Below are 12725 nucleotides of genomic sequence, written 5' to 3' on the forward strand. Positions count from 1 at the left end.
ATAACTACTTGTTTTATTACAGAATCGCACACAGGGAATCAAAACTATGCCCTTTTGTTCAATGATTTAGCAAAAACAAATAGCGGCTATATTGTTATCACTTGTTCGATGCAAATTTTTCGGGCACTGCCTCAATAATCGAATACAATTGGCATAGAGTTATGCCTTATTCTTTTTGTAGTTTTCTCAAACTTCTAGAGTACTTTCACTGAGGACCGGGAAATGATTTGATTCACTCACCACTCAAGCATTGTAATACCAGTTTCATTATAGGTGTGACTACGCTGACAGCCCTCACGCACCAAGACTCACCTTTCCAGATCCGAAACGAGTATTGATGTGGAACCAGGCCTTTGCTGCACCGGGAACAGTCGCCTGCAAGCCGTACATGTACCTCTCGCTTGTCCAGTCGTAGTTGCTCTTGGACTCCACCATCTCCAGCGTAAGCGCGGCTGGGCTCCTGCCGCTGCGTGTTTTGTACGTGTGTTATGTACATAGCATGACAACCATTCTCAAGCGCAGAAAGTACCGCTCAAACGCTATCGACTGGAAGGTGGAATTGATATAGCGTTAATGAAATTCTGGTTGCACACAGCTTTAGCGACTGAGTAAGCCAGGTTGCAGCTCTAACTCGCTTATAGGGCATTCAAATATATGTCTCCGCGAGCCCTTCTTTCGTGGCAAAAATCAGCGATAGCGGGAACACCTGTAACTAACCTGATTGACCTAAACAGCCGCCTATGCACGGCCAAGCATCCAGATTCCACAGCAACCTTTGTGTTTCCACGCCAAGACGCGTACACGTTTCGTGCTCGCACTACCACTGTCTTGGCGTAGGCTGGCCTACAAAGGTTCGCTATGGCCTGGCAAGGAGTTACGCTTGTCACCTGCAGTATTTGGCGAGGTATTTGACGCTGTTCAATCTATGAATGTTTTTAGCACATTTGTCAGTATCGTAGCTATTTTTATGCCTTCCTATGCCTTTGCAGAGTATCAAACGAGACGAAAGGGGGTTAACCAATGGGCCCGATATTTTATTAGTCATATCGTAACAAGATAACAAATCTTGACGCCAAGTACCACATAGAGCAAATTACTTGCGCTTAATAAGTGAAATAATGAAACGATAAATTATTGTTAATGAAAGAGGATGTAAAAAACAAGGTGCCGCTAAGGCATCGCGCTGCTGAGCCCGAGGTCATCTCTTTATATTGCGACCGCGGCAGCCCTTTCTCGTTGATGGCGGAACACGAAAAGACTTCAGTACCGTGTTCTGCGTGTCTGTAAAAATTGAGTCTCTGCCATTCACTACGGCGTCCCTCACTGCCCACTGTTTAGTTTCGGGATGGTAAACCACACAATTATTTTTAATGTTCTCAGTTATCCCGAATAATTCCACAATACATATATGAACGAGTGAAAATCTGAGCCTGTATTCACAAAATGCACTTACGCTAGAATTGTTCTGAAACAAAGGATTCCGCCAATCCTGATGCTGCACATATTACAGAAGGCGGCCCGCCAATGGAAAAAGAGTACTTTAGAACAATAAGCTTTGCGAATTCGGCCCCTGGGGCTTAGTTCACGGACGTTTCAGTTCGTAACTGTTCTTTGCTATTGGCTATCCTGCTTCGCTTATACATACTTGCACCATCCAGACTGGCTGAGATTTGCTTATTAAACATTATAGCGTAAGACATTTCATGAATACGGGTCCTGGGCCCGCATTCACAAAATGTTCCTACGCTAAAAGCGTTCCTGCCAGCTAATAATGATGTAGGACATATCATTAGCGTATGCGATCAGCCAATGAAGAACAACACTTACGAACGAAAGGTTTGTGAATTCGACACTTTATGTTTAGGTGTTCTTATGTGTGTGGTTTTTGCTGGAATGTCGTGAACTGCGAGTGATGACATGTTTGAGTGCACCTCAGAATACACTTTCTATGTAGTTGGGGTAGTACCAGAAGACCGTGAGGTGGCTCCTCGAAAATGCTCTCTACAGCCATTTATATTCAATGACGCTGTAAGGCGATTTTCTTTTGCTGGTGTTCTACAAACTCTTAAGTCTCGGTCACTTTTGAAGAAGGCTTACTAAAGTTCAAATAGATTTATTTTGCTTCCTACTGAGGTGAGCCTACAGTCCGCCGACTGTAACCTTTATATTAAGGTGCTCATTCCCGCAATTGGCGTGCTCTAATCGCCTTTGTATTTGCTAGTAGAACTTTAATGAGCGATTCTGCATAAAGACTGGGAGCTGGGCTAGTTGGTGTGGCTCTATCATATCAAGAACAGCGCGAGAAAACGAGCACCAAAAAAATTCTACAGAAACATTTGAATGGCAGTGCTTTAGCACTGAATAAATATAGCCACACAACGTATTGCCACCATTGAAACAAATTATGTATGAGGCAAACACGGCATCGAGACTCCACTGTCGCGCTTCGATGTTAATGTTGGTTTTAACCTTCTAGAACGGGCGGGCGCTAGTGCTGCCTTCTAGCCATGATAACAAGTATTAAACAACGAAATAGCAATGTCGCAAAAGAAGAGAAAAATACAAAGCAGTAAAACGGAACAATATCCTAATTGTCATATTGACTGTATGATCTAACTTCAGTTGAAGGACGTGCACTCGCTACACTCCACCACTTTTGCAGCTTTTTCTTTGTGGTGTACACTGCTATTGCGAGTGCTTCAGGAGTACCATCGGTTTCATCACGAGCCTATGGCTGCACGACAACGGGAAGTGCCAGCGATTCGAGTAACGTGGTCCTCTCTCTGCGGCTAGGCTCGCGTGAGGCTTCTGGAGCCCAGAACCAGATCATACGCGTCCTCTTCCTCTTCTCGGCACGCCCGGCACTTCGTTGCCATTACTTCCCGTTTTAGGTCAGCGCCGTTGATACACAAGAGCGTGTAGAGTTCTTGCGCGAGCCTGTAAACAAAGACCGCCCCGATCGCCGTTATCATATACCTTTTCCATTGCAATGGTTGTTTTGTGGGTCCTGTAGGATTGCAGCTTTCCTTTATAAAGCATTCCGGATTGCCCTAACGCGGCTCCTCTAGCCTAGCCTGAGCCCTCAGTGCCTTCGCCCACTGGGGTTCGCTGTGTTCCTGCACAAGATGAGCGAACAACCCAGATATGCGTTGAATAATGTACAGGCGTCTACTACACTGAGATTGCACATCCTTGAAATGTAGATATCCTTACACTTCTCGAGCCCGCCTTTTGTCGTTCATTACCCTTAGACGGCCGTCGAATGAAATCTTGCTGGTCGCGTCTCTTGCCTCTAAAGAAGGCCAGCAGATGTCGCCCTGAGACGCCTCGACAGCGACGCGCCCATGACAACCCATAAATGTTCTCCCATCTTTGCGTTGACAGCGTTCTATTCATCCTCGCATGTTCGCCGAGAGGCATACAACGCCATTAACAAAGTTGAGACCAAGCACGCGTACCACCTTCAAGGGCCACTCCAAGCCCACATACATTGTCTGCGCAGCGAATTGCATGCTCTCTGAGAAGCCCGCTTCAAGTGGTCATCGTGTTCCTCCAAAGTCTTTTATGACGAAATAAGCATTACACCAAGGAAACGGCATTCCGTTAACCATGGTATAGTGGTATTATTGGGAAGAATCATGAGTGTGTCACCTTAAGAGGAAGCTTTAGCTCGCGTGCTCCTATCCAAATTTGTGTGAAATTAGAATTCGTTTTTCTCGGCAACCACTGCACCTAATTTGACGATATTCGCTGCATTTATAAGAAAAACTTAAAATCTTGTGAGTCTGTGTTTCGGAAGGTTCGATTTAGGTCGTCAATGTTTTATTAAAAATTTTCAAAAATTTAGCATTTTCAGGAAACGAAACTACCAAGTTTACAACTTTTTACTACACCAAGGAATAATAATATCACAATTATGTGAATCGCATTTGATAGTACATTTAAGCGTATAAAATTCTTATGTTACTCATGAATCTATAAAAATTTTGTAATATGGGAATACAGTTTTAGCAGAACCCTTGTAAGAAACGTAATAATTCACATAAGACATAAATTGACAGAAGGAATTTGTCTGCTTTGAATGATCGAATGGATGCCGTTTAGAGAACGGCGATATCAGTTCGTAATGCAGAGCTATTATTTTTGATAAACTGCCTGCGTCTATATTTTTCGTACTTTCGAATTTTTGAAAATCTTTTAACAATATTCAGGACATAAATCGAAGTTCCGTTTCCAACAGTCACTAGAATTACACATTTTCTCTCAAATGCAACGCATTTAATTAATATCGGCGACGGGTTATCTCAGAAAAACGTTTTTGCGTTTTACTTGTATTTGAATAGGCCGCGTCGGAGTTTGGTCCGATCTAAGGCTTCCTCTTAAGAACCGGAGGACTGCAGCACCATAGACATCCTTGCATTCAACTTCAGTTCCAGCCGAGAGAGGTGGGCAGTAGCCAAAGGGACCGACCGTTATGCGTGCTCTACGTTCTCGGCAAGCAGCAGTTTGTCTTCCGCAAACAGCCCCAGCAATCTCCAAATCGACTGACCATCCACCATGTGCTTCAACTGGAATCGGAGGCCACTCCGGAGCAGCCTTCATCACCGACATGTGTACCACATAAAGTAAGGGGGAGAGAAAGCACCCTGGCTTCAGTCCTCTGCGTGCTGCCACCGGTCTCGTGGTGAGCCCGTTAAAGCAGGCATAAACGGCGATTGTTGCATACATCTTACGAAGGTGATTAGTCGATCTGTTCTACATGCTTATTTCGACCAAGCGGCACAGCATCTGGTCTTGCGGATCCCTGTCATACGCTTTCGCAACGTCCACAAAGCATCCCACTAAGTTCTACAGCTGTTTTTGCACCCCCTCCACCATCTGGCTAAGCACAAACAGACTGTCCTCCAGTGAGCGGTTCTGCTTTTTGAATAAGAACGCCATTAATTTCGGCCCATGCGCAGATCCACTTTTTGACTACCTGCGCGAACAGGTGGTTAACACACTGGTGACCCTGAGTGGCCTGTAGTACTTTAGCACCCCTGTGTTTCCAGCCTCCTTGAACAAGAACCTCATGCGTCCGCATTGCCCGTCTGGTTGAATGGGTTCACCATGCAGGATGCCGGTAGATATAACGGCGAGGAACTCTCGGGCTGTATTGCCCAAACATTTCACCAGTCCCACTGGTATATTGTCCATTCCCTCTGTTGCATAGGCCCCAATGCGCACAAGGGCTCGGTCAAGTGCGAGTGGTGTTATCACCCACTTGCACTTGTATACACCATCTTCAGTGCCCTTGCATGGGAGGCCGGAGGTTGTGCAGGCGGGAATGCGAACAGTTGCTTCACGTTGCCTGCAAGGTGTCCCTCGAGATAGGACACGTGGTGGCCGGTGTCCTCATCTCTATGTTCTTCGTGATGATATTCGCAGATACGGCCAGAGAGAAAGAGAGAGGTAGAGAGAAAGAGAGAAGACATAAGGGAAAGGCAAGGAGGTTAACAAGGCTGCGCTCGGTAGGCTATCCTACAGTGGAGAACAGGAAAAGGGAAATGAAAGGGGAGAAGGAACAAATAAATTCTCAGTTTTCACAGTACAAACACAAGCGTTCATCGAGCAGATTTATTTTAGGAGACACGGTGACTGAAAGAGCCGACAGTGATCACATTCGGCAACATTTCTTTGCACAATTTCCTGCGGGGCCTCTTTACGTCGGACGTATAAAATCTAAGTGTCCTGGCATTGGTCGGCGGGCAGTTCTATGACAGCTCTGCAATGGTGCCTGTTTGCTGCCTTGCGCGCTTGCAAATGCACGTGTACTTCCGGGTTCCAGCATCCCTTACAACGCAATCCAAGGGGTGTATTCGTGTGAGTTTCATGAATTTTCATACTCCGTCTCTGTCGCCTGATATATTCTTCACAGTTCGTACGTTTTTTCAACCGCAGGTGCTCGTCAAGTTCCTCCGCGATAGCCCCGTAGGCAGTTATTGGCAGGCGGCATACTCCTGGGGGTCTTTCTTTGCGTGCCATATGCCACGTGGATGTAGATATAGTTATACGCATGCGGTTTAGATCACTTCCTACGCTGACCAGCCGTGATACATTGATGTGCATCCCCCTGACTTAACGTACCAGACCTTGCGATGAGAGTCCATAGTCAATGCATGTACGACTGGTCTTGTAGCACCAAGTAGACCCGCCCTCATAGTCGACATGAAGGTTCAGCACATCAAGGCAAAATCCCTTGGGTAGCTGCTAAGAACACTAGGAACACTCGACGGCGCACAGCGCCGCCATACCGAAGGCTGGTGTGGCGTCCAAAATGCATAGCGCACCGGTGCGTGTGAGTGATCGGAAGTGCGTCATACGGCAATCGGGCTGCTCTGTCACCCTTTTTGGACACGCTGTTATATTCAGTGTGCTGCCGAGAAGTCCACTCGTGGCCCTCGAGACGAAACGAGCGGCATACCAGTGGCGGCGAACACTGAGAATTGCTCGTTTGCCTGCTCACACTGACTGATTCGTATTCAATGACCCAATTCGGCGAAGCATTCATTTAAAAGGGTCACATACACCAGTGAATTTTTTCCACAGCCTGCTAATCAGACGGGGCGTTTTACTTGAGGAACCTTTGTGCCATGGGTTTGATTTCGCATCGCATCCATTAAAGTTACAGGTACCTATTAGTCATTTTGTAGCGGCAAATTTTCAGCGCATATATCTAGTTACCCAACTTGGCGTTAAAGAGCATTATCGAAGGTCAGAACAGACCAAGCTGCACATACCTAGGGCTTCAAGTCCACGCCAAAGGGTTTCTTGGACACCGATGCCTACACAGTCCCGCATCTATAGGGGCACGTGCCAGCGTGAAAGAGCTTCGTTGAAGAGAGTCATGTATGTACATACATAATGACATAGTCAGTGAGCCAAGTTGAACCGATCTTGGTCTGGGACCTTGTTGCCTTAGCACAGGAACCCGATGCACTAACCATTCTACCACGTGCTACCCATTGAGCCAGATAGCCGGGAAAATGGTTAGATGCGAACATACATATACATACAAACATGGTGTAACGAAGAAGAAGCGCCGGTTAGCCCGCGGCATCTTCAGCGTATGAAATGTAACGAAGAAGTGCCGGTCAGTCAGGCGCATCACCAGCACTTTACGCACGGAGCCGGTTCGGACTGCTCGCAGGTTTTTTTACTACCACACCGAGTTTGGTCTCTCTCTCCTTGCGCACCCTGTCAATAAACAACTTGACAGACAGACAGACAGACAGACAGACAGACAGACAGACAGACAGACAGACAGACAGACAGACAGACAGACAGACAGACGGACAGACAGACAGACAGACAGACAGACAGACAGACAGACAGACAGACAGACAGACAGACAGACACAGACAGACAGACAGACAGACAGACAGACAGACAGACAGACAGACAGACAGATAGATAGATAGATAGATAGATAGATAGATAGATAGATAGATAGATAGATAGATAGATAGATAGATAGATAGATAGATAGATAGATAGATAGATAGATAGATAGATAGATATAGGTGCTGGAAATGGATGCAAAATTGCTTGTGTACTTTTCAGGCGCACGTTAAAGAATCACAAGTGCTCAAAAGGAGTCAATGGTCCCCATCTAAAAAAATTTATTATGGGGCTTTACGCGCCAGAGCTAGGGTCTGATTATGAGGCACGCGGTAGTGAAGGACTCTGAAAATTTTGACCATCTGGGGATCTGTAACGTGCACTGAAATCTAAATGCACGCGAGTTCCTTGGATTTCGCCCCCGTCAAAATGCTGCCGCCGTAGGCGGTATTCGATCCTGTGACCTCGTGCTTAGCAGCAGAGCGCTAAAGCCAATAAGCATCCGCGGTAGGTAGGTCCCCAACTAAGGCGTGCCTTGTATTCATTAAGTGGTTGTTGGTGTGATCACACAGAAATCAATTATTTGTTTCGTGGATTTGTGAAGCATCTCTATGCACGCGTGGCTCTAATAATCTTAAGATGTTTCACGACAGTCCACGCCTGTAATAAACTTGTGGGAAAGGGTCCCGGCATAAAGACTTAAACATATACCTTAGAAGAGAAGAACCGGATATTTTACGACCATGCGGGCTCCTAGGAATGAACATAGATGGCGAATGACACCCAGAGCAAAACGCACGTTACAAATTGCTCGACTAATTTTAGTGTGCAAAAACTAAGCTGAGGTTTCCAGCGCCAAATCTATAATACTTATTTTGTTGTATGCTACGTCTCTTTGCAGGTTCTTAATCATAAACGCTATCCAATCAGGAAACATACGTATTCTAGGTAAACTTAAGACATCAGTACGACGTATCTTCTCAAACTTTGCCTTTTCTTTGAGTTGAATACGAGCAAAGCTACACCCTATGGTTCGCATGTTCCCAATAAAAATGCCCGGCCGCGGCGGCCGCATTTCCATGAGGCGAAATACAAAAACACCCGTGTACTTTGTTTTAGGTGCCCGTTGAAGAACCCCAGTTCTTCTAAATAATTGTAGTGCCCCATTACGACGTGCCTCATAATCAGAGCGCGGTTTTGGCACATAAAGCCTCATAGTTAAAGGTTTTTAGATAAAAAGGTAGTTATGTGACAATTGAGTACTGTAACAGGATGTCAGTATTTTCGTGTGAGCGAAAACTGTTGTCATAAACGTGTGTGACAGTTACTAGCCTTTTCGGCATAGTATGGGATCCTATATATGGAACCACAAAGCGGACGTTTAACAACTGGGTCAGTTCTGTGCTTGACGTTTTGAAGAACTTTTTGTGGCGCATAGTTTAAAAGCTTCCCGCGCGAAGGAATATAACTAAGTTGATGAAGAAGGATAATGATATTCAGAAGACACAGATCCGCAGCCGCAAACTACAACTACAAAAAGATGAACTCTTAGCAGTCGGTGTGATGAACTCTAAAATTGGCATAAATTTTCAGAGGAAGGTTGGACAGATTAGGCATTTAAGATATACGAACAAAGACAGGTATGTAGACACATTCGAAGAAGGGCGGCGTACATTCAGAGTTTCGCACATGCAATAAGGCCCTGAGGAACTTTACCAGGCGCGTATGGCTGTAAAAAACATCCAGCCTGCCTAGAAGAATCCCGATATATTTTGAGCGACCATGACATGCTTTGCTATCGGTAGGAGAGCGTTTCTCACAGCTTAAATTATAGTTCAGCGACATCAACCCTCCTGCGAATACTGGGACTAGTTTGTTTGATTAAATGCGTTCGTTAATGAGATTACAGCTACCGAGAAGTCAATATTCGCGTGTCGGATAAGATATGATTGAGTCACCCGCTCAACCAGATGCGGATTACTGTGGAACGTTTCTTGAATATTACTTCTCAGTATCTGCGGTACACTGCCGTTAATAAATATTAGGTAGCCGCTGAAATATGTGAGCCCGCCAGAATGACTGTGGCTTATCGAGGTGAAGTGTACCCAGTGGCGTTGGTACTACTCTTTCTAGAAATATACATGTTCACAAAACCAGCGAAGTGGTAGGACAGCACTAAGCAGCATTAACAGCCTCCCGCCGCAGTTCTGCCGCGTGATATTTCGAAGGATCTGCAATAATGTACTTTGTCTTGTGTTATTCGTTATTCCGTTGCATAAGCCACATGTACCCGGCACATAATAAATGCCAAGGAAAAGGAAGAGGACACTGTTGACTTTTTATGTATAATGTAGAAGTGATGCGCTAAAGGAAAATGAGCAAAACAAATAACTTGCCGCTATCGGTAGCCTGACCCACTCTGTACTATGCTTTCCTAGGCTTCAATATCTGTTAGTTTCGTGTGCTCGTGCCTCACAAAAGCCGGACCCCTCAGTTTCTGTTTTCCATGTCAATAGCGTGATCAAAACTTTGGCGTGTTCGGAACGAGAACATTCTTTTGGGTTATATAGAAACTAACCCACTGACAAATGTCAAGCTATGAGGGCATGAGAGCTGCGCACGCGCTCCCCTGCTACTCACCATCCATCGACGCAGCGAACGTTCTTTGTGCGGGCGTCGTAGTGCACGGCGAAGCAGTCACCTCCAATACCGGTGGCATACGGCTGAAGAACCTGCATGCAGGCTGCCATGGCAAGCGCCGCGTCAGCAGCGTTGCCTCCACTGCGGAGCACATCTGCGCGTATGATGATAATTTAGGAATGAAAATTAGGGATAGTTTCGTAGGCCTACAAGCTATAGCTCCTGAAAAGAGCATTGTGTTGTAGAACATGCAACAGAGGTAATAGCAGATCGTAGGTAGAGGACCTTCTCCGGCAGTGGGCATAAAATACGCTTAGGATGGTGGTGATGATGATTACGGTGATGATGATGATACATTTACATTCTTGCTGTATTTATCTTTCCAAAAGGCATTCTAAATTTTTCTAAATTCTCTGCCCTGAAAATTGGACGTGACTGCAATAGGTTGAATCCCACCTACAGAAGCTAGAAATTTGAGTTTACTTGATGTAGCAATCCTACGTTTACAAATTAACCGTAGCATTTCAAAATCAGGAAGGACTACTGTGGTGTCGGGACCATTTTCGAATTTCAATGAGCATCAAACTGCTTAACAGCTTGCAGTTCCTGTCGTTGTCAAATGCTTTCACTATATTAGTTGCAAGTACATTATTGGGAAATTTGAGGTTCGACAACGCTACTACAGAAATAATAGAGTGGTCTCGTCCAAGCACGCTCAGCATGTTTCGCATATCAAGAAAAATAAATGAAGTAGATCCCATAGTAGAGACATTAACCCTCATAATAAAAAGGTGAGTAAACAGCATTTACATCTAATACATTGTGTTCTTGGGGAAATTTATATATCATGTTGTTTGCTTTTTAGATTGCATTACCTTGGGTACGGGCACACATTTTTGAGCTGCACTATCTCCAAGATTGCCCCAGAGATATTAATGAGTGAAGCCACGCCTCTGGTAGCACTTTGTGTTTTTTTTAATATTCGTAATTTTGTTTACTTTCTGTCTCCTTTCGCTAATTGTGCATTATTACTGCTCTGCACATATTCTTATGCCAGCTTGCTTCGTCGTTCTTGTTCAAAGCTTTATTTTGACGTTTTTTTTTGTTCACTAATGTGAACTACATTACCTCTAACTGCCTAATTTCATTCTAGAAAAGTGGGCAGACACCTAGAATCAACGATCCCTAAATCAATGCGAAATTTCCCCCAAAAAAAGAAACACCTTGTCTTCAGGCCAGTTGACACCGGCGCTTCTTGCACACACTCTAGACATGAGCTCTGTCTCACGTGTGAATTAGGCACAACAATGAAATTTCGCTCAGGCCACATCCTTCCCCACAACTTATCTAAGTTCTGGTGCCGCTGGAAGCTGCTCATTCAGAAGAGAAAAAACGCCAATAAAGTGGTTGTATGCGTAACGTTCTGGTCATGTAACGACTGTTCAATAAAGCTGCTGAGCAGTGATAGCGTATTAGCCAATACTAGCGCTCCATAAACTCCATAACCTCCATAAACTATACAAACTGGGGTATGTAGTAGATATTTGCGCGAGCCACTACCTGGGTGCGCAAACATGAATTTCGATATCGATGGCAGGTTGGCCCATGAAGCGGTGCATATCTTTGCCAACGTGAGGAGGAAGCGGAACTACGTGAGTCAGAAATGTTAGGGAGAACTTTATCGTGAAATTGGCACTGCAGTCATCCTATCTAATACATTGGTTGTTGAACGTGAATTACGGCGCACTAGACTACTACGTATGCGCTGGTACCCTCTAAGGTTAGTGCCATGGTTTCTTTCGAAATGCGCGAAACTTTTGGCTTCCTCAGTTAAATTGAACTTAATTCAATGAGCGCACCTATGAAAGTTGTTAGCGCTGCAAAAGGCTCACGGAGGTTTAAAAATCTGGAAAACCGAATATTTCATAAGAACATTGTGTAAGAAATGAATGACGCCGCCGTTATCAAGACCGAATTGGTCCTGCGTTAGCATAATGCATTATTGTCATGTTATTTTCTTGTTGTCACAATCAACGCACAAGATTATGTTGGTCTTTGATAGTACCGGAGGCTGAACTTCATGCTGTCTGATTAGGTAGTGGAATTACTGTAATTTATAGCAGGCCTGGTCAACATCATAAACTCATTTTTCCTGCATCCTACGCAAGGAAAAAATAACATTCACTGCATATATAGCAAATAAGCAAACACTTCTAAGAAGTAATTAAGAAAACAGGCAACCAAAGGAAATTTTTGAGCTGGGACAAATTTTAACAAGTACCGCGAGAAATATTGCCCTTGCAAAAATACGCATATGAAGCTGCAGTTATTTCTGAATATGTGTACATTTACCACCTAATATACTTTTCGCGACGCATCATTTGTATCCCGGCTATTATTACCTGCTGATTTCCCCAGAGTTGCACTCTCAGAAGGTAACTCGTTAATTGTTTGGTTACATCAAAGATGTCAGACACAGTGGAGTGATGACGTTACTTATTAAGGGACTGCATCTTGTATTTTTTTTACTTCCCATACAGCAGATATTTTACATACATGAAAGGAGTGTTCATTGTTTTGTTCGATGTACCGCTGTGAATCTCTCTGCAGGTTACTGTCACCTTCTACTCGGTTCCCGTTAACTCTAACATCTTTGTCAAGGTAAGGCTGAAGTTTATATTATTTCAATACCTTCAAATAGGAAG

General features: G+C 44.6%; 1 protein-coding gene across 1 annotated transcript in view; it reads right to left on the reverse strand.

The window, feature by feature from the left end:
- The window catches only part of LOC126526254 (glutathione hydrolase-like YwrD proenzyme), a 77587-nt gene extending 67427 nt beyond the window's left edge, over positions 1 to 10160 (reverse strand). Inside the window, exons 1-2 of the mRNA XM_072284004.1 lie at positions 10021 to 10160; positions 313 to 466 (exon numbers count right to left, since the gene is read on the reverse strand). Of these exons, the coding sequence (XP_072140105.1) occupies positions 313 to 466; positions 10021 to 10130 (264 nt within the window). The 5' untranslated portion in view covers positions 10131 to 10160. The remainder of the gene's footprint in view (positions 1 to 312; positions 467 to 10020) is intronic.
- Positions 10161 to 12725: the final 2565 nt, after the last annotated feature.

Source organism: Dermacentor andersoni, chromosome 8 (assembly GCF_023375885.2).
Source record: "Dermacentor andersoni chromosome 8, qqDerAnde1_hic_scaffold, whole genome shotgun sequence".
NCBI lineage: Eukaryota > Metazoa > Arthropoda > Arachnida > Ixodida > Ixodidae > Dermacentor > Dermacentor andersoni.